The 26,124-nt window shown below is 38.6% G+C and overlaps 1 protein-coding gene across 6 annotated transcripts in view; it reads left to right on the forward strand.

The window, feature by feature from the left end:
- Positions 1 to 26,124, forward strand: part of UTRN (utrophin) — a 386,536-nt gene that overhangs the window by 164,221 nt on the left and 196,191 nt on the right. For 5 of the 6 annotated variants that reach the window (XM_056344155.1, XM_056344154.1, XM_056344157.1 and 2 more), the window contains one exon: positions 2,246 to 2,435. In XM_056344155.1, the coding sequence (XP_056200130.1) occupies positions 2,246 to 2,435 (190 nt within the window). Of the gene's footprint in view, positions 1 to 2,245; positions 2,436 to 7,215; positions 7,461 to 26,124 lie in introns of those variants that run through there. The other variant, XM_056344160.1, reaches the window with a different exon arrangement.

A 26,124-nucleotide genomic window follows, 5' to 3' on the forward strand; every position in this document is an offset into this window, starting at 1 on the left:
AAGGATTGAATTTCAGCTTAAATTCAAATATCTTGACAGCAGTGGGACTGTAATAGGATTTCATTCTTTACTTTCAATGAAGCAGAAAGTTTGAGAAATTAAAACTTTAGGCTGAAGGCAACATTTTTCGATGAATGTTATTAGCTACAAAGTTCAAGTTGCCTCAATTCCCATCTAGTACATCAGTACTTAGACTTAGAGATCTAGGTCACTTAGTGTTTCATCCTTTGGGGCTTTTCTTTTTCTTTGGAGGTCACCTTTATTACCAGTGTGTTCTTCCTGTTGTCACTCCTGTTCTTCCACCTTTGGCCTTAACCCCCTGCTAGGGAAGAAGATCCCCGCAGAGGGAAGGGGCTTTGAAGTCAGAGCTCGTAACTGCTTTTATTTTACATTTTTCTTGCCGTTCCTTGGTGTGCTCTAATTCTTGAGCTGGTGCTTGTTATCTTCTCTAGGCAATATCTATCAAACCATTTGTAATCCCTGTCATGCTATTTATTATTTTTTCTTGAGTGGGTGAAGTGTTCCAGAGCTTCAAGTGAGAAGAAAGAATGAAGGCTTCCTGCCCTGCTAGTTATTTACCACTAGCCAAACCTCAGACAAGCATGAAGTCAGAAATAATTCATACGGTCTTATTTTGGATAAACAATTATTAACAAGTGACATAAGACCTAAGCTCTTGAAGTGGAGGTCACAACACTATCTTTTTGCAAGTAGTCTTTATAAAATTCAGTTGGTTATGCTAATACTTAGGAAAGTAATTCTGGTAGATTTGGGGTTGCATGAGATTTTTCTTGCTGCCCTTGAAGGAAAACAGCTTTTTCTTGCATCTGTCTTCTCTGATGTGATAGTAAACCAGAATGCCTGCTTTGAAACATCATCATTAACGGTACTGAAGAACTGCAACCTCTTTTTCAAAAAGAATATTTTAACTACTTTTGAAATTTATGATTCTAATCTAAATTCCCTAATATTGCTGAGTAGTGCCGTTGCCACTGGCAAGGAGGAAAGAAAGCCTAAGCAGAACAGGAGGAGGTAGAAGACACAGAAATTTGGGCCTGTCTGGAGAAACTTGTTCAATTCATGTGAAAATATCAAATGCTTCATAATTTCAAATACTTGAAATTAAATATCACTTTACACCTGAAGTCTTCCAATATCATTAATGCTTGATGTGACAATAAAATTGAACTTCCTACTTATTTAGCAGCAGCATTCTGGACAGTAGCTCTGTTACGGATTTCTATACAGTGTACTAGTGTGGGACAGCTTGTTTCTTTCTTTTGTCCTGATTTTGGGAAAAAGAATACTGGAGAATAACATCTTCAAATGGATGAAATTTAGCTTGTTGTGCTCTATTTAACATTGTTAATCAGAGCTTTTAAAATCGTTGACTATAACAATTTCCCATCTAAGTTTCATTTTAATGACAAGGCAGTAGTTCTATTATGCAGAATTATAATGTGATCTTCTTTTTTTTCCTAGGAAATATTTTGAAGTTGCTTACCAACAATATAATCTAAAAGTTTTAAATGAGTTCCTTACATTTTTAAAAATCTTCTTACAAACAAAAAAATTTGTGTTTGTACCAACTAGAGATCTTTTGGATTGATTGGAAAATTTGAGCTATATTCTTCTGGTCTTTTCTTTTTTCCTTCTTTTTTTTTTAATTTAAGCATGTTGAGCATGGCTTGACTGTTATGATGGCAGTGTATTATTCTGTTTGTCTGAGTGACAATGTCAAAAGTCTTGTTTTTTAGCTGAGAGAACTACATATTTGACTTTGCATCCCTCAAGACTTAACTCTTACAGATTAAGGGAAATGTTACTGCTCACTGTAAAAGAGAAAAAAATACCCCAAACTCTCAGTGCTTCTACTCTGTATGATTTTTGTCAATAAGAAGTACTCAGGCTTTTCGCTTATGGGAATAACACTTCTACCATTTGGGACAGCATAAGTCCATGATGGCAATACTCAAAAAGAAAAAAACAAGTTTTTAATTAAGAACTTAGTTTCTTCAACATGACTCTTTAGAAAGGGCTGTGACATATATAACCGGTTCAGAAGACCTGTTCTATAGATATAACCACCAGAGAAACAGTGATAAAAACAATGATAAACCAAGCTGTGACAGATATATAATTTCTTAGTAGGGATAACTTCCAGCTTTTCCTTTAGTAGTTTCATTATGATGTATGTAATGCTGTATGTTATGAGGGTATATTCTGACATTTGGCTTGTTTTCAGAGCTGTTGATAGGCAGAATTTCTTGGAGACTGAGCTGAAGACAGTACAGACCTCACACAAGGATCTGGAGAGCTTTCTCAAGTGGCTTCAAGAGGCAGAGACAACAGTTAATGTTCTAGCAGATGCATCCCAGCGTGAGAACACTGCTCAGGACAGTGCCTGCGTACGGGAACTCAGAAAGCAGATGCAGGTAAGAAACTAAATAATACTGCTGCGGTTCATGTTTTTTCTCAATGGCAAATATAAAAGAAGGTGATCTGCTAGAGTGAGGAAACCTGCAGCCTATTGGAAGGTGTTTCAAAAACAGTGTTTTAGAAGTCAGGTGTGTGAAGGAAGCAGATTTTTCTTCCTAAGGTTTGAACTACATATCTTGTGGACATCTGTGGCATTGAGGGCTCTTAAATGTCCTTGGAGGGTGACTGTATTCAGCAAGCATATTAAACCTTGGAGGGTGGCTGTATTCAGGAAGTGTGTACTTTTTTAAACTCAGTCATATTGTGCGATTGTCCAGCCAACCAATGTAATCTACTTCCTTCCAAGTAAGGACCTCCTGGGCTGCACTGTTTCCTATCCCTGTCTGCCATCTTCCTCATGCTTTTCCAGCAATCTAAGAGGTTGTCATGCTTGGATCACTCTTCTCCCTCTCCTGCTGCCCAGCAGCTCCCCAGCTGGCCTTCCTTCCTGGACAGGCCACAGGCTGGAAACCTGAGATATAACTGAGAAGACTAACTGACACCATTTACAGTCTTTTTTTAATACATAGACACCCTTGCTTCTCTCAAATCTAGAAGGGAGATCCCTTCTCCCTGTCTAAGAAGCATGGCCTAGCTGAATATCACATGGTCTGGCTGTTCCTGCCTTTGTACACACTATAGATCTCCTTTGGGGAGGTAGGAGGGAGAGAGAGAAACGGGGTTTAGCCTCCATTAAGGGTACAGTGTATTGAGGGAAAACAGGAGGAAAGGGTGTGGAGACCTGATAGCTCTTTTAAAAAATACTGTCTTTGAGTCTGTGGTAGCAAGAGGTTGAATATCACTGGCTAAAAGGATTTTGTGTTTCTATAATACATGAAATTCTTTCGTACTGTTTATCTGATGTGAACGCTGTTCATGTGTCTTCTTTCTCCTGAATGTTTCAATATATATTTTTCTTCAATTAAATTGTGTCAGTTAGCACAGTTATTTTGATATGCACAGAACTGGGCAGCTTAGATCAGTTATTAAATCCTGCACTCTGGGTTTGGAATAATGTCATCTGTGGTCGAAGTTCATGGGTTTTGAACAGCTTATAATGAAAAGTGCTATTTTTGGTAGTGCTGTTAACCTGAACATATCTACATTGAATTTAAATGAAAAAAGACTTGAAAGTATCTGATTGCAAGCTGCTCACTGTGATCATGAGGAAGACAGCAATGTATTGTGGAAGCTTGTGTCTGTTGTCGCTCACCAATATTTACATGATTCTGGTCAGTCAAGTAACTCATCTGTGGAGATGTGACTCTGTGAAAGGCTGAGACTAGCCTGGAACTGCAACACCTAGAAGTGTAATATACTTTCTATGGCAGTCCCCCCCCAAGTCAAGTAGTGTAGTGGAGATGGAAGAGCTAAATCAGGGCCACAGGCAGCTAACAACATGAGGCAGTGCTGTGTGTAGACTTATTTCTGCATTACCTTGCATTCCATGTAGTCATTCACACCAAGATAAAGCTGTTATTTCATAATTTGCTTGTTGGCTCTACACAGCTGCGAAGCACCTTGGCAATGGAAGACTGTTTTCCCTCCTTCATTGTGCTACAGTCTGGTTAAAATTGCCGGGGTTGTGCTGTGTGAGGGGAGAAACTGCTGTGCAGACTGCCTGCTGTGTGGAGAAGGTCTATGATTGGCTCTGACCATGCCCATTGTCCTGGCTTGAGCTTATCCAGCATCCTGTTACCTGATATTCTCAATCTTTTCTGTGACTGTATGCTTCTACACACTGTGCATATGAAGCATAATCACTGAACTTGCCCATGACTTTACATAATATCGTGAGCTTTTTCAGCTACCAAAGGAAGTTGAGTATGTCAAAGACTGTCATAGCATAATGGCTTCCAAAATGTACTTTGTTCCCTGCCGTCTTTCAGCCTTGCTTTAACTATAACTGGAGACGTTCGTATCATGACACTGGCAAACCCTCCAAAAATCGTCACATCTGTTTTCAGATATTTGTTGAAATGAACTTTCGAAAACAAAATGAAGCTCTAACCTGTTGCTGTACCTTAAAAAAAATCAAGCCCACTTCCTTGCAAGTTTTTAAGCTTAATATCTGATTAAACAAAGATCACTTCTTGTTCTTTCCATGTGGAGTGGTATAAAATAACAATGTTTTTCTTTGTGCTTCGTTGAATATGCGAAGAAGTATTTCTTCTGAAGGGTTTTAAGAACGCAGAAATTGTGACTTTCTCCAGTCTGAAGATACCTCTGTCCCCAAGGCTTGTGCATTGAGTAAAGCTTTACTATGAGTTTAAGGTGTGATAAATTCTAGATGAAATGTGCGGTACGTAGACAAAACCTGATGATTTTTTTTCTGTTATGTCATGCATTTTCAAAATAGGATCCTCAGTTAAACTGGCATCTGTGTCTGTGTGCATGGGAGGATTATCCTCCATTACACTTTTGGGCTAACTTGCTTGGCTGCAGCTGAAGCTGCGCTACAGTAGAATCAGTGATCTGGGCACCACTGAAGCCTTGTTTTGCCTTCTGTTGTGACATCTGACACTAGCAACAGCACTGTAATGCAAACTTTAAGCACAATATATAATTTATTTTTGAAAAGGAGGAAATTCAATCATACATCAGTCTTTTTAATTCATTCTCTCAGTGTCTGTTGCAGAAGACTTTCTTTTCAGGTTGGTGCTGAAACACTCCAGTCTGTGTTGCAAAATGTTTAGCAGCCACCCAAAAGAGGTTAAAAACTAATTTGAAGCAAGGTGCAGAAAATGAGCTAGGAAATAGTAAGAAGTAGCGCCAGCTCAATGTGTGTTAAGTTCTGTGCCTACAGATGCAAAGATGTTCAGAATAATTTAAAAGTTTGTTTTATTGTAAATTAAAATTATTATGACCAGCGGTGGGCTGTTTTTTTGTCTCACTCTTTGATTTAAACTTGTATATTGGCTGGGCAGGAAAAAAGCAGAATTGAAATGAGGTGGCTGTACCCTACACAGAAGAAGTTTGAGCTGTTGCACAGTCATTTCTGAATGCCTCAGTGTTTTCTGACTTGGCTGCTTCATAGGTTTCGTCAAAAGATGTTGGGAACAGCACGTCAGCTAATGGTGGTAGGGTAGAGCTGGTAGATTAAAGGAACGGACCTCTGGTGGGAGCAGAGTAGATAGAAGCCAGGAGCAATGGAGTGCAGGGGAATGGTTCAAATGAGTGGTAAAGATGAGGAAAGAAGGTGAATTTAGCAAGGTGGAGAACACAGGTGGTAAGATTTCTATATACTGGGTGGAATGAAGGTTCTGTTTCCTCAAAACGATGTTGTCATTGGTGCTGGACAGATCAGGAGCAAAACAGTTCGGGTAAAAGCAGTTTACCTGGGAACTGGTAGAAACATTGATTCAGTTCGAAAACCAAGGATGAAAAGGTTGTGTTAGCAGAATTGGATGGCAGGAGTTTTAAAATATCCTGTATGGAGAACCTGTACCTGGCACTCACCCCTTCAGATGGAAAGTGCCTGAGAACAGGCAGAGCAGTGTATAATGCGCTGGCGTCTAAGCTATGTATTATCTAGGATTGTGTGAACTTGTCTTGCTGCCAGTAGTTGGTGACTCCATACCGTGCTGATTGGTGTGCTTGAAAAGGGTATGTACCAGTTCACGTGGCAATATGCACGTTAGATAATACGATTAGTTGTAATAGTGTCTACCTCCTACTGTGATAATGTCCTCCCCGAACCTTCCCCACAGCAACCCCTCTAATACAGGTTTTAGTTGATTCATTGTAGCGCACCTTTGGAAGTAGTAAGAAATAGCTTGTCTCTGGTTATGCTGCAGTATCGCCACAGCTAGGGGTATGTTGGCTACATTGCATTGGGAGTGCCTTGCTGGTAGCAAAACACTTCCATGCTCTTGGACATCCTGCTACCATCCTTAGATGGCTTAAATAATTCTGCTTTGTCATGGGAAAAACATCAAAATGACGTTAGCTCTTTGGATTCAAGGATGGCTAGGAAAAGGGGTGATGGTGCAACTGTGTGCTTTTAATTTGTCAAAATCCTATTCTTTCTTGTCCTAATAAGTCATTCAGGAAAAGATTTTAATTGGAAACGACTCCTGAAAAACATTCCTACTTTCTGGCACAAGTGAGATCCTTTGAGATTCCTTTGAGCTTTAAGAGAGTTTTCATAGCAGAGAGGTTTACCCCCTGCAGTTTTTCCTTTTGTATTGGGTAATCTAGTTTTGAGAAGCGCCTCTGTGATTTATTAGCCTTTAACGTATGGCTGATATAATTAGGGCAGGTATCCCTCTGCTCCTCTCTCAAGATTTATAACACGGTCTGTTAATTCACTCACTCTACAGCTCTGCCAGAGCTGCGTTCAGTCTGAGGATGAGAGCATCCTTTCTCAGAGTGAGGGAGCAAATGCTCAGCCTGCCGATAGAAAGCAGCTACTAGGGGAGAACAACTGTTGTGATACACTGGAGCCGTCTTCCTGAAGGAATTCCTTTTTTGTTCCTGCAGCTTTCGTGCTTAAATTAATAACCTTCCTTGCTATTTAGTGCACTCCTGAATGGTGGCAGACGCTCGGCTGCTCAACAACTTCATTTACCCTCTGCACAAGCAGAGCTGAGCAGTACCGGTTAGAAGAATCTGTGAAGGCTGTTTGTGTTTTGTTGGTTTTTTGTGTTTTGGGGTTTTTTGCATTTGTTTTGTGGGGTTATTTTGAGAGAGAAACTTATGCTATATCAACCTCCTTTGCTTTTGAAACATATAAAGCCCGTGGCTAGCAAAAGCAGTCCTGGAAGAGAGCATGCTCAGAAAGCTGGCAAATCATTGTCCACTGACCGGGAGGAAATGATAGTTGCTCTTCATTTATAATGCAAATTCTGAGGTGTCTTCAGAAGCGTGGCAAACTTAAAATGATGGCTGTGGTGAGAACGTCTCTGCAGAAAGTTGTGGTGCTGTTGCATCGTTTACAGAGGATGGCAGTTTCTTCTCCCCGTTACCAGAAGCTTTGTAAGGTAAGAAATGTAAGCCCTAAATCTTGAGTGTCTAATGCTAACTCTGTTGTCTTTCTGAGATGAGAAGAAAGTAAGAATGAGCTGTGTGTCAGAAGTATCTAGGCTATCTAGCATTTTTATTTTTTTTTTAATCCTGCCATGCTTTTATGTGTTTTTGTTCAATAATGCAATACAACCCCCCCCGTGTTGTCAATGATACATTTTTTTTTTTTTTTTTAAAAAAGATGTGCTCTCAACCTGGCATTTAAGTGTCTGGAAGGAAACTGTTAATGTTCTATGATCTTTTTTAAAATACTGCCACATCTTTTTTAAAGGAGTTGGTTAATTCTTGGTAAATGCAGTACTTCAACTCCTGGGTACCCATTATGTAGAGTAACTGCATTCTTCCATACCCAGTGTTTTTGCGTTTGAGCTTTATGAAACTTTCATTTAGGCATGAGTTCAGCGGACTTACACAGCCATGAAATTTTGCCTTCAATTGCCTGTATTTATAGAGAGTTCTTTCAGAGTTAAAAAATAAGGAATGGTTGGAGGAAAAGCATGTTTTCGTAGGCTACCACTCTTACTGGTATTTTTGCTGTTAGTGTTTTGGTGGCTGACTATTTTTGCTTCCACTGAGACTGTTTACTTTTTTTTTTGTTTTGTGCACAGGTTCAGTAGTTCAGAACTTTAATTCTGTGGTAATGATCAAAGCTACCTAGTAAAAATAATTTTTTAACTAGGTTGATCACTCAGCAGATTAAAACAACAACAACAACAATTTCAAACTGGTCTGTAAAGTCTAGGAGTTAATACTGCTGTGGTGTCGGTGCCCGTGTGGAACGGTCATACTGCGGTGTATTATTGAGCTTTCATATAAGGATCCTGCTTTGTAACTTCAGAAAAATAGAAAATTGGAGAGGTCTTCAGCTGTATACTGACAGAACTATATAGAAATTCTGTTTAGTTGCCTTTGAACTTGTTTTTTTATCCTTGCTCCCTGTGATACTTCAAAACTGCCTGTGTTTTTGGTGCCTGAGTTTTGCATACAAAGTGTGTGAAAACCAAAGTGCATGACTATGTCTTATTCTGACAGTAAAGGAAAGCCACTGTAACTCTTCCTACTTGCTGCAATCTGAAATGTGTTTTCTGTTATGAGAAATACAAAAATGACATCAAGTAAAAGAGATCCCACCTCTACAGTAGAGTTTGGAAGTAAGAAAAGGGTATAATGCAGTATCTGGTTCATAATAGTGAAGCTTGTGGAGGAAGTTCTGGCATATGGGGAAAATCACATCGTTTTCAGGTAATTGTTTCAGTGTGTTTCTGTTTACAAAGCTGAACAAGCGGTGTATCTTCATTATGAAGTGATAGACAGTAATACAAGCTGTTTTTACAAACATGCCTCAGTTATTCCTGTTTTTATCAATTCTATCATTAAACAGGCCTGATTGCTTTTGTGAATAAGCAAGTCTTTTTTCATTAATGTAAAGACATGATTTTTAATTCTTTTTTCATAAGTGCTAGGAAATTAAAAGTGCTTTAAAACCTATTTAGTCACATTTTTGTGTATAAGCTTGTTTGCAACGTTTGTCAAGCAAGAACTGCTTAGTGACTCTTGCAGTAATAATTATTTGCTAATTAGCCTGAAAGCCTGGTAAAGGATTGGATACTTAATTTGTTGAGTTTAAATCTACCCAAGGGGTAGTAAAAAAAAAATCTTCTCAAAGGCTGTTACTAAATTATGTTTTCTGATTGAGAACCTCTGCAGTGATAGCCTTGGGAATTTTTCTGTGGTTTAAAATTACACAGTGTATGTTTTTCTGTTCGTTAAAATGTCATGCAGCTTAGCTCTTTCAGGTATCTGTGGTTAGTTTACTGGAAGCAGAATTAGCGGTCTGCCTGTAGAGTTAAATCAGGCACTGATTGAGGGGAAAAAAGGAATGGTTTACAGTCCCAGTCACTTCCAGCAGGTGTCAATGTAAGGCAATGATATATGAGAGTCTGGTGATGGAAATGTTAATACGTAGATGAGAAAATGGTATGGAAATTACACCTTAAAAGCAGCACTGACTGTCAGGAAGGATTTCTTGTAGTGCTCTGTATACTTCTGTCTTCGGAATTTCACAAGTTCGTATGTGTCTTGCGAACTTTGCGGATACACTAATATAGTTCAGTTCTGCTGAAGAGAAGTCATTTACTAAAGAGTATATGAATTATTGCATCGTGTACAGGGGAGTTGCTTCATGAGCTATCATCTAAATGTTTCATGTGAGGTGTCCTCTGAAGCATAACTGAGTGCCAGTGAAATAAACATTAAAAAAAGTGCCAATTAAATATTTAAGGCAAATTCTTGAAGTTAAGAGTTTGTTTTTAAAACGCACTGTTTACTAAAGAGTAAACAAGAATTTATTATTGAGCTGTACTGGGGAAAGTAGTAATTTTTTCTCTTATTAGCAGCTTCGTATAATAGTAGCGCTCCATGTTCAGTCTTCATTTTGCAAATTTCTTAAAAGCAGAAATGAAAATAAACACTTTGGTAGCATATTACAGCATTGCTGATAAACAGGAAATCCAGGGTTTAGGATACTTCTGCTGTTTGTTCTTTCGCTAATTTTGTTGTACCAAGGTGAGTTTTGCAAGATGTGACTTTTCACTAGTATTGCTGTTTGATTCTTTTACACTGAAATTAGTGGTAAATGAGGGCAAAATATGTACATTTAGCATTTTGTTGTCAGGACACTGTCTAATAAGTTTTGCTTGGTTGTTGTTAGCAGCTTTGTTTCATAACTCTTTTGTAACGTGTTGACACTCAAAGTTAACAACCAGAAAAATGTTTGGTAGGGGCTGTCATTTGCTCTGTGTTCTTGCTAATATGTGATTGTTCGTTAAAGAATGGCTTACTTATATCCAACTAGCTCAGACAAGAATGAATTTAGAATGTCATTGGGAACAGAAAAACATCACAGTAAGGCACAAATCAATAGATCTCTTCTGAGAGACTGGAACTACACTATTACTTATGAAAATGAAGGAGAAAATAGGGAAGCTTTCTTTAACTTCCTTGACAGAAGTAAAAGAATAGTGCACATCTGTCAGGCAGGTAAAGGATTACCTGGAAATACGTATGCTGCTCGTGGAACTGGACTGGTATTTTTGAAACACATTGCTAACAGTCAGGGACTGGAGCATTCATCCACTGCAGAACAGACTGAGGAACATAGCTAGTAGGTGAGAGGGTATTTTCTCATTTCTTCTGCGATGACTTCTTGAGCAGAACCGTCTTTAAAAATAAGTTTCTTCATATAAAATACTTGAAATCTCAAACCTGATCCAATGTGAGTCTTCAATCTGGATGTGATACATGGTAACTTAAATGAGTTCCTGACTTCCTCAGCTGTGAAGATAAACCATGCATCAGAAATATGTATCTTGTAGCTCTTTTTTTATGAATACGTAACTTGAAATGCAATTCATTCATTTACTGCCTTTAATTTTTTTTATGGCTAGTGTTAAATTTATAAAACCACAGAAAGTTAAAAATACAGCGAATGCTGGGGTCAGCCAAAATCCTCTTTTGCTGTGATACTGGTGATTTCATTCCAGAGGATATTTATGTTACATTGAATTTTGAGAGTAGCAGCAAAGGCTCTGTTACTATGAAATTTTGAAAAAAATGTGAAGGTGATGGGGGTGGGGGGTGGGGGTGGGGATTAGGGCAAAAAAAGTGTGAAAGGCTGTCTTGGGAGATGGGTAGGTCGATCCTGGTTCCAACGAATTCAACAAAGTTTCCTGTTCATATGACTTCAAGTTGATTTAGAAAATAAAGTAAATTGATCACATTTGGGTATGAAATGCAGGTAATCAAGTGTGAATGAAGAGAAGGCATTACAGCTGTGATGTAATACATATCTATTGGACAGGAGAAGGGAGAACAGAAGCTAATTTTGGAAGCATGGTCTGAAGTAGAGTACTGTATTAAGCTAGTTGTTGGTTGGAAAATGAAGCAGTGCATCTGTCATCAAAAGCATTGCTGAATTATGCAGATGATTTCTTTTTTTAGATGTGAAAGTTAAGTCTGTGCTGCTCAGTATTGTTCTAGTTGTATGAGGGACATTCTAGTTAGATCTAGGTCTACTATAAAACCTTAAAGAAGGGAGGAGGGCAGAATTAAAGGGAACCTTGGATATAATGACTGTTATCTACTGAAATACAATGAGGCTAAAAGTGCACTGGTTAAAAAAAAAAAAAAAAGGTGTATTTTGAAACAGGAGATTTATTAAATAATATCTAATGATCAGCATCTTGTGAGTTTAGCTTTTATCTAACAGAAGTGTGTAACCATCCTACTTCCAAACACCCACACCTTGTTTGTGTTAAAAATGACTGTAGAAGAACTGGCATTTGTCGTGATTTCATGAGATCGCATATGTGCAGGAGTGGGATGGAGCATGACTTGGGTGTATGGTAAGCAGAACAGGTTTAACATGCAGCTAATGAAGACTTACAGAGCTTAAAAGTGCAACAGATAGCATGATGGTGTTTAGTGACTGAAATGACAAAAAACCCTTATAATTTGGAGAAACGTGAATAAGCTAAGAATGCACCTAAGTCAGTGATCATTTAAAATGAATGAGATGGACATAATTTCTTTTTGGATATGGATTAAAAGTTGCAATGCTGAATACTGGTGAAAGAGTACTTGAAATGATAGGCATCTGGAAGTCCTGGCAGATGAAAATTGATTTGTTACTGGCATTTATTATAGAACAATCACAACTACAGAAGCAATGGAAGGCTGAAGGGAGAAAGTTTAATGGCTTTAGAAAAATGAGGTAGGTGAAGGCTGAAAATGACTATCCCATAAGTCAAAAGACATGAAAACTGGAAGTATGGACAACAAATGAAATTCAGTTTGGAAGTATAATAGCTATAATGGAACTTAATCTTTATTGGTATCAAATTGCACTTTTGTACGAGGTTTACCAGTGACAGATAAGGACAGTTAAGAGCTTTGGTGTATAGGCAAGATGCTGTTAACTGTCAGCATGTTATAGATTGATTCCTTCTGGAATTTTGGAGGGATCTAGTTAAAAAAAATCAGTGGAATAGTGGCACTGTATTTTATTGTTTTCATTAAACTAGAGAGAGATGAGATCCTGAGAATTCCCATCCCCTTCCTGAGGACAGGATAAGCAGATTTATGAAGACAGGTGATTACCACAGATGCAGACTCTCGTTGTGATTGGAGATGGACTAAGAAGGACAGACAGAATTTAGAGGAGAAACTTGTAGGTAAAGTATTGGGAAGACCTCTTGACAGAGAGATTTAGGAGCTAAGTCTTTTTTTCCCAAGAATCCATGTGTCCTCAGTCTTTAAAGAAAATGTTTTTGATAAGTCCCCAGGCAACAGTTTAGTTTAGTAAGCAAGCATAAAAGAACAAGAAGGTGATTGTGAAGAGCCAGCACGGATTATAAGAAGGGTGCCCAACCTGGTTGCTTTCTGTAAGAAAGTTGTTGCTGTCCATTTTGGATGAGGGGAAAGCAGTAGTGTTCCCTGATCTTGACTTTAGAAAGACATTTGACAGAGTCTCTGGTGGTCAAGGTGGGGTTACATGGACAGGATAGATGAGCCAAAAGGTGGGAAGAAAACTGGCTGGGTCGTTGATGTTCCTGAAGGGTGGGGGCTGAGGCTAGTACTGTTTAGCAAAGTTATGAATCCATACAGTCGGTCAGAGTGCACCTTCAGCAGGTTTGTGAAAGATACCAGATTGTGGAGGAATCTTCAGTATGTTCCCATTCACTGGGGCCTCAAGTGGTAGGGATGAGCTGACAGGAACCCCGTAAAGTTCTTTAAAAAAGCAACAAAAAGATCCCAAAGCAAATTCTTGTACCTGAGAAGGGAATAATCCAATTCATTGGTACAGGTTCTTTGAGCAAGACTGTAGCCATCAGACAGGGACAAGTGATTATTCTTGTCTCCTGAGCACTCATAAGATCAAGTCTAGAATACCACAGTTGGTTTCAGGCCCCCAGTTTGAAAGACACTGAGAGACTTGGGAGAGTCCAGTGTTTGGAGGCTGGAGCACGTGACAGGAGTAGAGGTGGAGGAGGCTGGCTTAATTTAATTTGGAGGGGAGAAGGTTCCAGGGGTTTCCAAATGCTGTCACTACCTACCTGGTGGGTAGTTGTTATAGAAGATGGAGATGGAGCCAGGCTTTTCTTGGAGGTGCTCTGTGAAAGGGAAAGCAGCAGTGGGAACAAGCTGCAGCACGGGAGTTGGGCATAAGGGCAATGATTCTGCACAGCAGTTGTAGCTGAGCACTGGAGTGGGCTGCCCAAAGAGGCTGTTGTATTTCCAGCTCTAGAGGTATTAAAAGCTGTGATTGATAAAGGTCCTTAGCAGCCAGACCTAGCTTTGAAATTGGCTCCTGAAATTGGCAGGAGGTTTGACTGTTGACCTCCAGAGATCTTAGAACTCGGCGATTTTCTACGATTCTCTGTGCTGGTGCCCTATTAGCTTATGAGTGAAGACTAAAATAGTCAAAACTATAGTACAGCAGTTTTCAGCTGTGACTGTGTTGCCACTTCCTATCAAAAGGAACTTCATGTTTTTACCCCGTGTGAAAAATTCTTACTACCGTGCTGAATTTTGATCTAAATCTGAGCCTGCTATGAGTCTGCTCTACAGCTGTAGCACGTGTTCATTTGCAAATCCTTTTGCTGAAGTGTAACTTCAATGGTAACAACGTGGTACAGTCAGGCATTTGGTGTGTATCTGAATTTTGTGGCTGTGATGAGAAGGCGCTTCAGGCGCTTCAATATAACATAAAACTTCTTCCTGTCGTCTAACCTGCTGCCCCACCTTACTTTTGCATTTTCAGATGATGTTTTAAAAACTCAAAAAGAAGAACATGCCACTAGCCCCTTTCAAGGAAAAGTTGTGCATGTCCCGAGTGATGAGGCTGACCTAAATGTAACTGTTTTGTTTTGCCATTTGTCTAATCATCAGTGCCAAATGAAACCATATAATAAATGGGTAAATCTTTTTTTACAGAAGACTGCTCTCTAGTGCTCTGTGTATTTATCAGGCTTCTCTAGAAATTGTTCCTCTGTGAGAAAACAAGAAGAAACAAAATGGGAGAAGACATAAAGCTTCATAAATTTGGTATTTTTAACTGCTGCACCAATCATTCCTATTTGCAAGCAGAATGCATCTTAACATGGGAAGATGGGTTCTAGCATATAAGGTTGGGTTTTTTTAATAGCATTTCAGTAGTAATTTGGAAGGGAGGAAAGGAGGACAGAGGGTGTGAGGACATGCCTTTAGAAACCTTTTACATATAAAATCTGATGTGTGTGGGTTTTGTTTTTTTTTCCTGAAAATATTTTGCTATTGCAGCGAGAATGAAAATGAATATATAATATGGGGTAGTTATATTAAGGCATGAATGTTGGATTAATGGGAAAATTTACTTCCATGAACTTCACGTGTTTACAGGAGCTGGATCGATATTTGATATATGAGACCATCTTACCATAGTATTTTACCACAGTGCTTTTTGATTGCTGCCATTTTTCAGGGAGCAATTTTTTTTTTCCTCTTTCCCTTAGGACTCAATTACCCTGCCCAAATTCATGAAGTTCTGAAGCAGTCGGTGCCTAAAACAATATAGTGCTTCACCAGTTCCCATCTAAAGAACTGACTGTCTTGTCTCCGTCTTCATGCAGATCATTTGAGCTTGTTTTAAGACACCTGCACTCATGATGTAGCTGGGAAAATAGTGCTGTTTGAATCTGTCCTGTCGCTGCTAGTCATCATGGACTTTGGAAGAGTTCTGCCCTCCCTTTTGCCTTCCCCTCTCCTTTTAATCCAGACTAACTGCTACAATACTTCCAAAGTTCCCCTGCAAGGTTCCTATTTTGTATCCACTGCTTGCAGACCTGTGGCTGCCCTATGATGTTTTCATGCTAGGCGGTCTTGATACGCTTTGCTGCAAAGCATTTTACTTCAAAGAAGTAGTAACTTTAAGCAGTTCTGCGTAACTGGGTGACTGAATGTGCATGGAAGATGTCAATAGCATTCCTGGTAACTGATGTCCTGGGTTGCACTACAGAAAGAAATTCTTCATAGTTGTAATGGAACTATATTTACTGGTGGTTACTGGTGTATAGTAAATATGGTAGGTGCTGGTGCTGCAAGTGAAGTAACAAATTGAAATGCTGCTGCTGATGTAGATGCTTCTCAGTTGCTGATGAGCCCTGTATCTATTTTTTTCCAGTGTTTTTTCCAGTGTTGCGCTAACAGGGGAACTGCTAGCTTCTCTGCACTGGTGTTTCAAATTTCTGACCTTAAGAAAGCATCCTTTCTGGGGAGATGAAGAGACTGGTTTTCAGTGCTTGCTCGATTTTTGGCATTTCTGCTGAGGCTGCTGACCAATTAGTGCTAATTGTGCTGGGTTTTGGGATGTGGTCCTAGAACAGTCATCTGAGGTCACTGCTTTCTGTCACCTGTCATCTTTGGACTCTGTTAGAACCATGCCTGGTTCTTTTCTTCTTCTTTTAAGGAAGAATGCATTATTAACTGTGAACTAATCAGTCACCCTTCATGTTTAATTTTCAATGTTGCATATCAAATAGTATAACTCTCTTGGTTAATTCTCTTATTGTTTGCTACAAAGAGAAGTACTCATTTGCTGCAAGTTCCAACAACGCAAACTAGTTGAAACAAATGCCTTTCTCCTCTTCATGATACTGAAAGCAAATTTTGAACTACAGAGTTTAAATGAGTCACCCACTTCTTAATATTTGGGTTTCCCTGAGGATAGGATGGAAGCATAATAAAGTTACAGGTTACACAAAGTTCCATGTTTGTTCATCTGTTCCCTCACTCCCAACTGCTTAGTATTTCTTTATTAGCAAGCACAAAAGTTTCTGCCCCCTCCCCCGCTTCTTGCTTTCTTTTTGAGACAGCCTCATAAATTGAAGATACCAGCTAAAAGTTATTTTCAGCTATGGATCTATGGATTAGGGTCAATCCACTAAAGGAAAAGTGTCAAGAGGGAAGTGTTGCTCGAACTTAGAGCATGGTTTTATTTTGACATTGCTGGTAAGTGATTGCAATAGGAGGGTAGAACTGTAGCCTGCTTGTGTAATACAACAACTAATTTGGTTTGTCTATGGCTACTAACCTCTTCCTGTGGCATAAAAGATGATATTCATTTGGGAACATGAGTATTTGTCAGTATGTGGGCTGATCTGCAGACAGAAGCAGTGATCAGTAGGGTGTTGCAGTGGAAAGATCTTGTAGTGTGGCTGAAGAGCAACTATTTTTTTCCATGCATTTATAACAATCCTCTGGTTTTAGGTTAACAGGTAATCTTTCAAATTTCTTCCAGTATGAACAGAGCAGTTGTATGGAGATTTCATGCAACAAGTAAACAATGGAAAACATGAAAACCAAATGAAAGATAGTTTTGGGTGGTGTGGTTAATATCTTAAAAGTCAGTTGAATTCAGGCATGAGTCAAGGTTATGCTTCAGTCTAAGAAGACTGTATGCTGTACTGGGTTAAGTGTGTTAATCTTTAATATTCAAGGTCCCTAACCAAAATTTGAGGCGGCAAGGAAGATTTTGTTAGTGAGAAAATACAGACTTTAACATTATTAATGTCTGGTACATTGTTGAGAATGTGTATGTTCCCTCGAGGTTCAAGTTGGTTGTGCTGAAGCTTAATGAACATTATTCTAGAATAAGAGAGGAAGGCTGAGCAAAAATTAAGAGCTGCAAACCAGAAGAAATGAAGCCCTCTGTTACTTTTGCATATTTAATAAACTTGGCTGTCAGCATGCTCGCTATAAGTCTCCTGTGCCAGGTAAGAGCTGCTAGAAATTATGCCAGTCCATGTGTAACAACCTACAGATGCTCTTTGAGGTGTTGATTAAGGGCCAGTTTGAAAATAAAAGTGCTTGACTGTTACTGCACAGTTCTTAAGCTGCAAAAGAAGGGGAAACATGGTCACAAAAAAATATGGAAACCACCAAGCCACAGCCCAAAATAAAGCTACTGAAAAAACAGGATTTCTACACAAGTGATACATGTTCATGATGATACATACATCTTCTATGTGATTGTCTAAATATCATATATATTTAGAATCTATCTTTTTATCTTGTATGAAATCAAGGGAGATCAAACAATTGTGATACACTCTGGCAGATCTAGAACATAAGATGAGATTTTTAAACAGAAACTGTGGAAGGTATGGGAAGGCTCTAAACTATATTTCAGGCTTCAGTCCAGTTGCATCGGACATATGAAAGGGAGCTGTGATTTAGATCAGCTTAGAAAGCCCAGGGCATAAGCAAAGTATAATAATTTGTCTTGTTTAGCATTAATTTGATTATAAACTATGTTTAGATTTTATGACTATTTTGGTACTATCCCAGCATCTTTGCAAGAGATAAGTCTTTGGCAGTGACATTTGTGTAGTAACTTAGGGAAAAATAAAATGAAATTAAAGATACTTCAGAAAGAAAAACAGCTGGCTTACAGTTTATAATGATGGCATGAATTTCATGATGGTGATTTCCTAGGATGGTTTTTGAAGTTAAGAGTCAACACTGCTGAATTCAGAGCTGGCAGTCAGTCATTACTGTACTTGGAGTACTGAGGCTTCAGTCCGTAAGGGAGCCTGGAACTTTTACAGACAAGATGGCCAGAGTAAATGAACCTGTTGGAAAGACAAAAAGGCACATAAAAGAGCACAGCCAGGCAGCAAGCTACAACTGTCTTCTACCCAGCTGATGTAGCACTGTCTGTTTTGTGCTTGTGATGCAACATTTTGGTAGATGAGAGAAGGTGAAAAACAATGGTTTGCTTTCCTTCTTAACAAAACTGCCAAGTAGAGTTGCTCTTTGCTGTAGAAATACACAGTGTCACTGCAGGAGAAGAGAGACCAGGCTGCATGAAGTAACTGCTCTGGAGAATTTCTCAGTTTAGAGAGCAAATGAGCTATAATCCTGAATCACATGTTGACATTTGTGTTAATTTTTTTTTAAACTTCCTCCCCTTCTCCAGACCCTTAAAAGTTCCACCAACAGAAAATGAATGCTTGTTTCTGATAAATCCCCTTTTCAGACTTTCTCTCGCTCTTTTTTTTTTTTCTCTTTTTTTTTTTTTTAAATTTCTGTGATTTGACTGTTTCAAGCAGCAGGGCTGTCAGGCTTTGTGCGGAGTACTAAGAGATAAAAGATGCTACACCTCCTTTTTGTTCACTCTCATGCTGTAAATCTGGGCTGATATGCAGGCCATCACTGCCTGTGGCTTTTTTTTTTGTAAAGGAAAGTACATTTTAATTTCTCACAGTGCAAGAAATCAGAACAAAGGAAAGTGAAGTGCTGTTCCATTTGATATTCTCTGGCTAATTTTATTCTTTGTAATTTGATCACAGCATAGGATTCGGAATGCTGATTTCCACTGTTACTGTAACTGATTCCTGGCAACTTCTTTTGTTTGATTGTTTGAAATTAATTTTCATACATGCTCCAAGGGAAAACAGCAACTCCCTCTTCCCTTTTCTCTCCTTTTCCTTCCCCTGTCACCTTTGCAATTGCTTGCCTTCCAAGTGTGCCTGTTCCAGGTCTGCCAGCCCTTGCTTTTAGGCCTTGTGGTGCTGGCTTCATAGGTTTTGCAGGTTTTATTTATTTCTCAGTGTAGAAGGGAAGGAGAGTGGCAAATCAAATTCAGTGGCTGCAGTGAAAGTCTTTAAAGGACCACCTATGGCATGATATTTGGCATATAAAAAAAAAAAACCAACCAAAAGCTGAAGTGATGCTGCAGTGCTTCCAGGATGCTCCCATTTTTGGGAGGAGTGTTGGTACCTGCACACAGCTGTCTTGCTCACAGCTGTTGAAATTCTGAAGGGTCTTAACATGGCAGCAGTGAGATGAGGTGCTGCTAGATGTAATTCCAAGGTGGAGATCTATACCTCACAGGAGGAAAAATTCCCAGTTTATCCACAAGGCTTTGCCTGTGAGAGAATTAAAAAGTAAATTTAAAAGTGTTTTTTTTTTTCCTGCTGCCTTTTTAAAGTGAAAATGTTAAACGTATTCATGGCAAGCTGATCTTTGAAGTAAAAATGTTAAACCTGTAGTTTAAGGGCAAGCCAGTCTTTTAACAACTGTTGCTACAAAGCACTGGTGCAGTTTTCACAGTGCCCATCAGCCTTCTGGTGTGCTTATCTGAACCAGCATTTCCTGACTGCTCCAGTCTTTTCGATCTCTAACTGGAGAAAAGCTCGATGGATTCAGTTAAAAATGTGCCACACTTCAACGTGCAGAAGAGAAGAGATGCTACCCAAGATGAAACAGCATCGGCTGAAGTAAAATGCTGGACTGTTAAACCAGTTATCACAAACAGCTTTTAAATTGGTTTTGCATCAAATTTCTTCATGTAATCCAGAGGTTGGTGTTGTGGAGCTGGATCCCCCCACCCCCCCCCCAAAAAAAAAAAAAAAAAACAAACCCAAAAAACAAAAAAAACCCCAAACCCCTAAAAAACCCAACCAAAAAACCCCAACAACCAAACCCCCCAAAACCAAACAAAACAACAAAGTCATAAGTAAAAATCATAATGGTAGTAGCCAGGCAGATAGTCTGATTGTTTCTGTCCCTCACTGTACCTAAGTTACCCTGGTGAGCAGAGAAAGGAAGAAGAGGCAAGAACACTAGTTGTTTCACAGATTTGGTATCTGAGCAGAGTTTTAGTATCTTGAACTGACAGCTTTGTTGTCAATGCCTACCGTTCCCTTCTCCCTCTCCCTGTGCCTTTGGCTGTAGTTCTTTGTGTTCCCCAGATCTCCTGGTTAGTCACCACAGTGGTAAATCTCCTTTCATGTGAAGGAAGAAGTTTTACTTCTCAAGTTTAAGATCAGCTTTCAGACATTGCCTGGCTAAGGTTGGGTCATACATTAGGAAGTGCTGTTATGCAATCTTGGTCACTGGCCCTTTTAAATGACAGAAGTAGGCTCCATACGCTGGGTCCGAGCTTTCTAAATGTACACTTACTGTTGCTCTTCGTAGTTGTTTAATGTATTTGTTTCCCACGTTTAAAAGACCAAGTTGTCAGTGAATAAACTTGTGGAAGTTCTTCCTCAGACTGTGAGAATGTTCTTTGTCAATTCTTCTAGCTCCTCTCATCCCCCATCTGAAAAAGAAACAAAGTAATCCCTTTGCCAACAGAAATTAGTGGTGCCTGTGTTGCAATACAAATGTCTAACATTTGGGTCACTTGCCAAATCTTTCCTTCACCTTTTCCCCTGCTGTATACAAACCAAATCCTTAAAATCTGTCCTAGAGAGGTTGGTAAACTGTTTTAAAGAAAACCTGCTCTACTTGCTAAGATGGGTGTCTTAGTAGTTAGGTGGTATTGCTATCAACACTTACTTTGTTATTTTCAGTATAATACCTTGAGCTGTAGTGTTTACAGCCATGAATATCTACAAAATGATCACCTGTCAGTTAACAGTAAAAGCATTAATTTGCCACCTGATGATTACTGTGCAGGAGGCAGTGCAAACAGTCTGGGTTCACGTATTGAGGGAAGAGGAAGCCCTCTTTTCTCCATCAGCACTTTTCCAGCTGTTGCAATGTTGGTGGAGATGTACTTGTAAACATAAAGTAGAATGAAACATTTTTTCACTGTGTATTTTGGAGAAACCTATTCCTGATTTTTCTAATTAAGAAAGTACCATGGCTTCAAAGTGGTGGTATCCTATATCTTGTCTACTGTTAGGTTTCCTACTGTCGTCTGGTCTCACTAATAAGTATTCCGAGATTCTGCAAAGTGAATATTGCAAAAGATTTTCCTGTGGTACCACTGATACATAAGTTCTTTTAGGGTTAGACTGTATATAAAGTATTAAATTGCACTGTGCCTGTGTGATTGCAGAGAAGCTGTGCATAGAAAGCAAAGCTGCTTCCTTATACAGTCTGTCATGGTATTTTTATAGGTGTGTGAATGAGGTAAGCTACATATTTCAGTCTGAGTGATAAAATGGATTTGATTTAAAATGAGAGACATAGTGCTATGGAAGTATATGATATGACTGCACCCGAAGAGCCTTTAAAGTTGCAAACAGAATTTAGCAAGAAACCTTCCTAAGAACATCTGCTCCCAATGATAGGGAAATATGTGCTAAATTTGCTACTGGAGTTCAGAAATTCTGCCTTTGCAATTCTGCCCCAGCATTTCCTTTTGACTTTTTAATGCGTCAAATATAATTTTTGTTGAGGGAGAACCCCCAATTTTCTGGCTTGTGTATGGAAAGATAAATGAGCTATGTATGTAAGGGTTGTGTGATGTTACGAATAGCATGGAGATGCACAAATCTGAAATGAATGACTGTGGAAGGTATTTCCCCTGTATTTGGGGAATTCACAGTTGTACATGTGAGTTCACTACAGCAAGATCAAGTAGACATTTGAGGTGATGTTTTATCTTCATGTTTCTCATATGTAAATAAATAACGCGAGTGGTAAGAAACAGTGCAGATAAAAGAGCACAAAGACTGTGTCCCCTAGTCTTAGCCCAATGCTGAGATCATCTACAGCTGTGTCACTTCTGGGTATGTCTGGTCTGTTGTTAAAGACAGGTTTTACAGCTGCTTTTAAAATAAATTGATTCAGCTTTTTTGGGTGTTTACTATTAAAGCATTTTGTTGTTGGTATTTATTTGTGCTGTGTGAATGAAATTTTCTTTTTTATAATTGAGGGAAGTATATTGTAGGGTCCTTCTTCAACTCTCCACATACCTGAACTTACAGTTGGAGAGTATATTCCCCAATATATATATATATATATTCCCAGTTGACATGTATATATTGGAAGACCATTGTGATTTCTCCCTTTTCATTGCTTTTTAGACATGTCATTTACTCTTCTCTTCCCTGAATAATTTTCTGTTTGTTTAAATTTTTCATGAAACTTGTTAGAACTTGTTAGAAAATCTCAGAACCTGTTAGAGCTTCGCTGAATGAAAGGAGGTGGTGCTTTTCCACACGTTTCCAATTAGCTTTGTTGTCTCACTTTCAGTGTGGGAGCCAGTTGCGCAGCATCCAGATCTTTCTTTGCAGTGCTAGCCTCTTGATCATCACTTCTCGCATTGCATTTGCTGTGTTGGTTGGTGTTATTCAATTCCAGCATGGGACATTTGTCTTAGAGGTGTGCTACCCGTCTCTTATTTTCCTAGGATATTTCTCAAAATTGCCAAGATTTGTTTCTAATTCTTACCTTTTGTCCAGCATCTTTGTAGCTGCTGCAATCTTAGTCATCTTTGTAAAAATCAGTAAGTTGACTTTGTTCTGTTATCCTGTTAATGAAAATATTCAAAAGTACTGGACTCAAGACACATCCCAGTGCAATCTCTCTTTAAATGAGCCATGATAGTGAAATGTTTATTACTAAATATAATTTTTCCAGCTAGGTATGCTTGCATCTGAGACTGTCTTGTAAGTTTTTCTGACAATTAGTGAAGTCAAGATAAATGATACTTACTACCACTCCCATATTCCCAAGTCTTGTTATCCTGTCACTAGAGGAAATTAAGTTAGCCTGACATGACTCATTCTTGAAAAATCATGTTGGCTGTTGATAATTTTGTTATGTTTCAGTTGCTTATGAAGTGCGTACTACTTTTTTCAGAGGAATTGAAGTAAAATTTACAGACAGTGAGTTCCTAAGCACCTCCTTTAATCCCTAATTTAAAGAATTATATTTGCATTTTTCTGCCATATTCTGTTGGTGCTCAGAGATAACTGTTAATACCTCTTAGACACAGCCTATTATTTAAGTATTCTTTGGCAGATTTTGTAAGATCCACCCAATTTGAAAAAGGAAAGTTTACCTCATTACCCTTTGGCCTCTTCTTACCAGTTGAAGCTCCGGTTTTCACTAGTTCATCTCTGTGGTTCAATAATTATTCCTCATTAGTGAGATTGGAAGCAAAGGGAAGTATTGAACATTCCTTCTCAGCATAATTTTTTAATAGCTTTTTGTTTCCAGTCTTCTTACTGGTTTGAATGCAAAATTACTGTTTTCAAAAAGTAACTTCATAGACAAATACAGGAATGAAGATATCATTTATTACCTTAGTCTCTCTATAGAGGAAATTAACTATTTTCTTAGTGGGGTGTTCAATTTTAAAAAAATGATGTAATAAAACTTTTTTTTTGTTATGACAAAACAGCTCATCTTTGTATTGTTAAGAAGGTGCATGTGCAGACAGTGAAGCAAACTTTGTCTGGACAGTATGGAACTGAGTCTAGAAATAACTGCAAACTGTTGTATCTGAGCTTTAAACATGAATTCTGTATTATATGCTATTTTTAATGCTTGAATTTCATATGGTTTGTGAAAGGTCTGAGAGATGCAAACAAAGTAAGCAGGGTAACTAAAAGTTGCTGTTACTTCTTACTGCTGCTTCCTGTTTGTGTAAAGTACTGTAGGTTTAGAACATGGATTTAGCTTTTTAAAATGCATTACTGTTTTGTATGTATACTGTGTACCTAGCAGATTTGGGCAGTTTAGAAGTTTTCTTGCCACCCTCCCCTGCGCTGTTTTTTTTGGTTGGTTTTTTAATTTTTTTTTGGGGGGGGTGGGTGGGGTGGGGGATGTGTGTGTTGTTTTTTTGGGGTGTTTTAGGTTTTTTTTCCCTAATACTGAAAAAAGTGAATGCTGTCTTTCGGTGCTTGGTGTCATGCTTTTTTTTTTTAAATTTTATTTTATAACATAGACGTATATACATTACGTATTCTAGGTAGGCTTTTCTGTCACAGTGAGACAGTGGCTCAGCTGCGTGACTGGGCTCCGCAAGCTGCTTCTGGTTCATCCTACTGAATAGGGACGACCTGCAGTAACTGCTGTACGACTGTAGCAATTGCATGAGAAGTCTGTTAGAATTTTTATATTCGAGGTCGGAAAATATCCAGGTAGCATTTTACTCCTAGGAAGGAACAGAAATACCTGGTGATGGTTTTCAAAGCACTTTCAGTCTGCTTCTCTCCTTCTCTGTGAAAGGAAGAGTGGAAACTGATGAGCATGGGAATAAAAATTGGGAGCAGGATAGTTCTCTTTTTGGGTAACTTAAAAATCAAATTATAAGAATTAAGAGTGTTGCTTGGTTTAAATTTATATATGCTATATATGTTTGTTTTCTTCAGTGTATTTTTAATTTAACTGTGTAACCCCCCACGTAACTTAATTTGATTTAGTTGCTAGGTGTGTGTCCCTGCTATCTTGTTCTAATGTACTCGGAATTTACCCGGAATTTAGTATAAGTAATGGAATTAGTGTGTATGATAGACACCTTTATCAGTTTTTGAAGTATCCAATTTAGAGAAGAATGGTTTTATCATGTTGGAAAGCATTTGGAGCAAAGCACCTCTATCTTAGGTCAAGGATTTGGCAATGTCTTCGTACCTCATACTACCTGCCTATTGCTTTTCCAGGAAAGGCTGGTGATATAAGGGTGTCTGTGTAGACCTTGCTGAAATTATAATGCAGTCTCCCATTGGTACTGAAAAATTAGGCAGAGATTGTGCCTCAGTTCCATCCACAATGGGATGTGGACTGACAAAAAAACACTTTTTGAAGAGTTTTTGCTAATTGGAAACAGCATGTCATGGAACATATGTGTTGATAGTGAATGGTATATGGAAAATAGGCATAAAGAAAAAACCCCACACAACAAAAACTCTGTTGTGATCACTTTAAGCATGGAAAATTGAAGTGGAGTGAATTAAAAAGGATTATGAAATTGCACATTTTTACCTTTAAAGACTGTGAAAGGCTTAGCAGTAAGTAGCAAATTGTGTAAGCAGATGATAAATGTTTGAAGGCACTGTATCTTCTTTCAGGTCTGTTTAAAGAAATTTGAATTAAAAAGCTATGTGGTAGTTCCACAAACTGGGTTTTTCTGGAATACATAATACAAATTTGACATGCACAACTATTCAAGAAATTACAAAAAGAGGAACTAAGGCAAATGCTACTTCAATACAGAAACTAATAATAATGAAAAAAAATTGAAGACTGGTTTAAAGATCTTTTAAACCAGAAATACACTTGCAGATGTGTAGAGAATAGCCACCTCTTCCTGGTAGACAATCTCTTTGATTTGTAACTTGTCAGCTGTAGTGGAAACTGTTTAAATTCAGTCCAACAGTGAAATTTAAGGGAAAATTACAGGAAAAGGTATTTATGAGAAATAAACAGCAAAAAGACCCCCAAGATATAAGTCATTAACCTGACTGTGCAAATACACTTAAAACATGCTGACTATTATTACACCTTCCTATTGGGTGTCTTCTGCATCCGTTTCCTGCTTCACAAGCTGGAAGAGAGGTTTTGGTGCATCTCAGAGGAGGGTAGTCTTTGGGTTTTTTTCAACAGGCATCAGTTTAATAAAGGACTATATTACTTTGGAAAAGTTTACGTGTCTAAAATATGTCTGCTGGTAGTTACTGTCATCTCTGATGCTGACTCATACCAATGGTCTCTCTTAACTCTCCCAGTTGTCTGTAGCTGTGTTTTATGTTCTGCTTGGGCTATAGCCTGCCTTCAGCCTCTGTGCTTGCTTTGATCTGTACTTGTGCAGTACTCAGCTTGTTGATGTTCTTGGCTGTGGAG

This window comes from Falco biarmicus, chromosome 6 (assembly GCF_023638135.1).
Source record: "Falco biarmicus isolate bFalBia1 chromosome 6, bFalBia1.pri, whole genome shotgun sequence".
Lineage (NCBI taxonomy): Eukaryota > Metazoa > Chordata > Aves > Falconiformes > Falconidae > Falco > Falco biarmicus.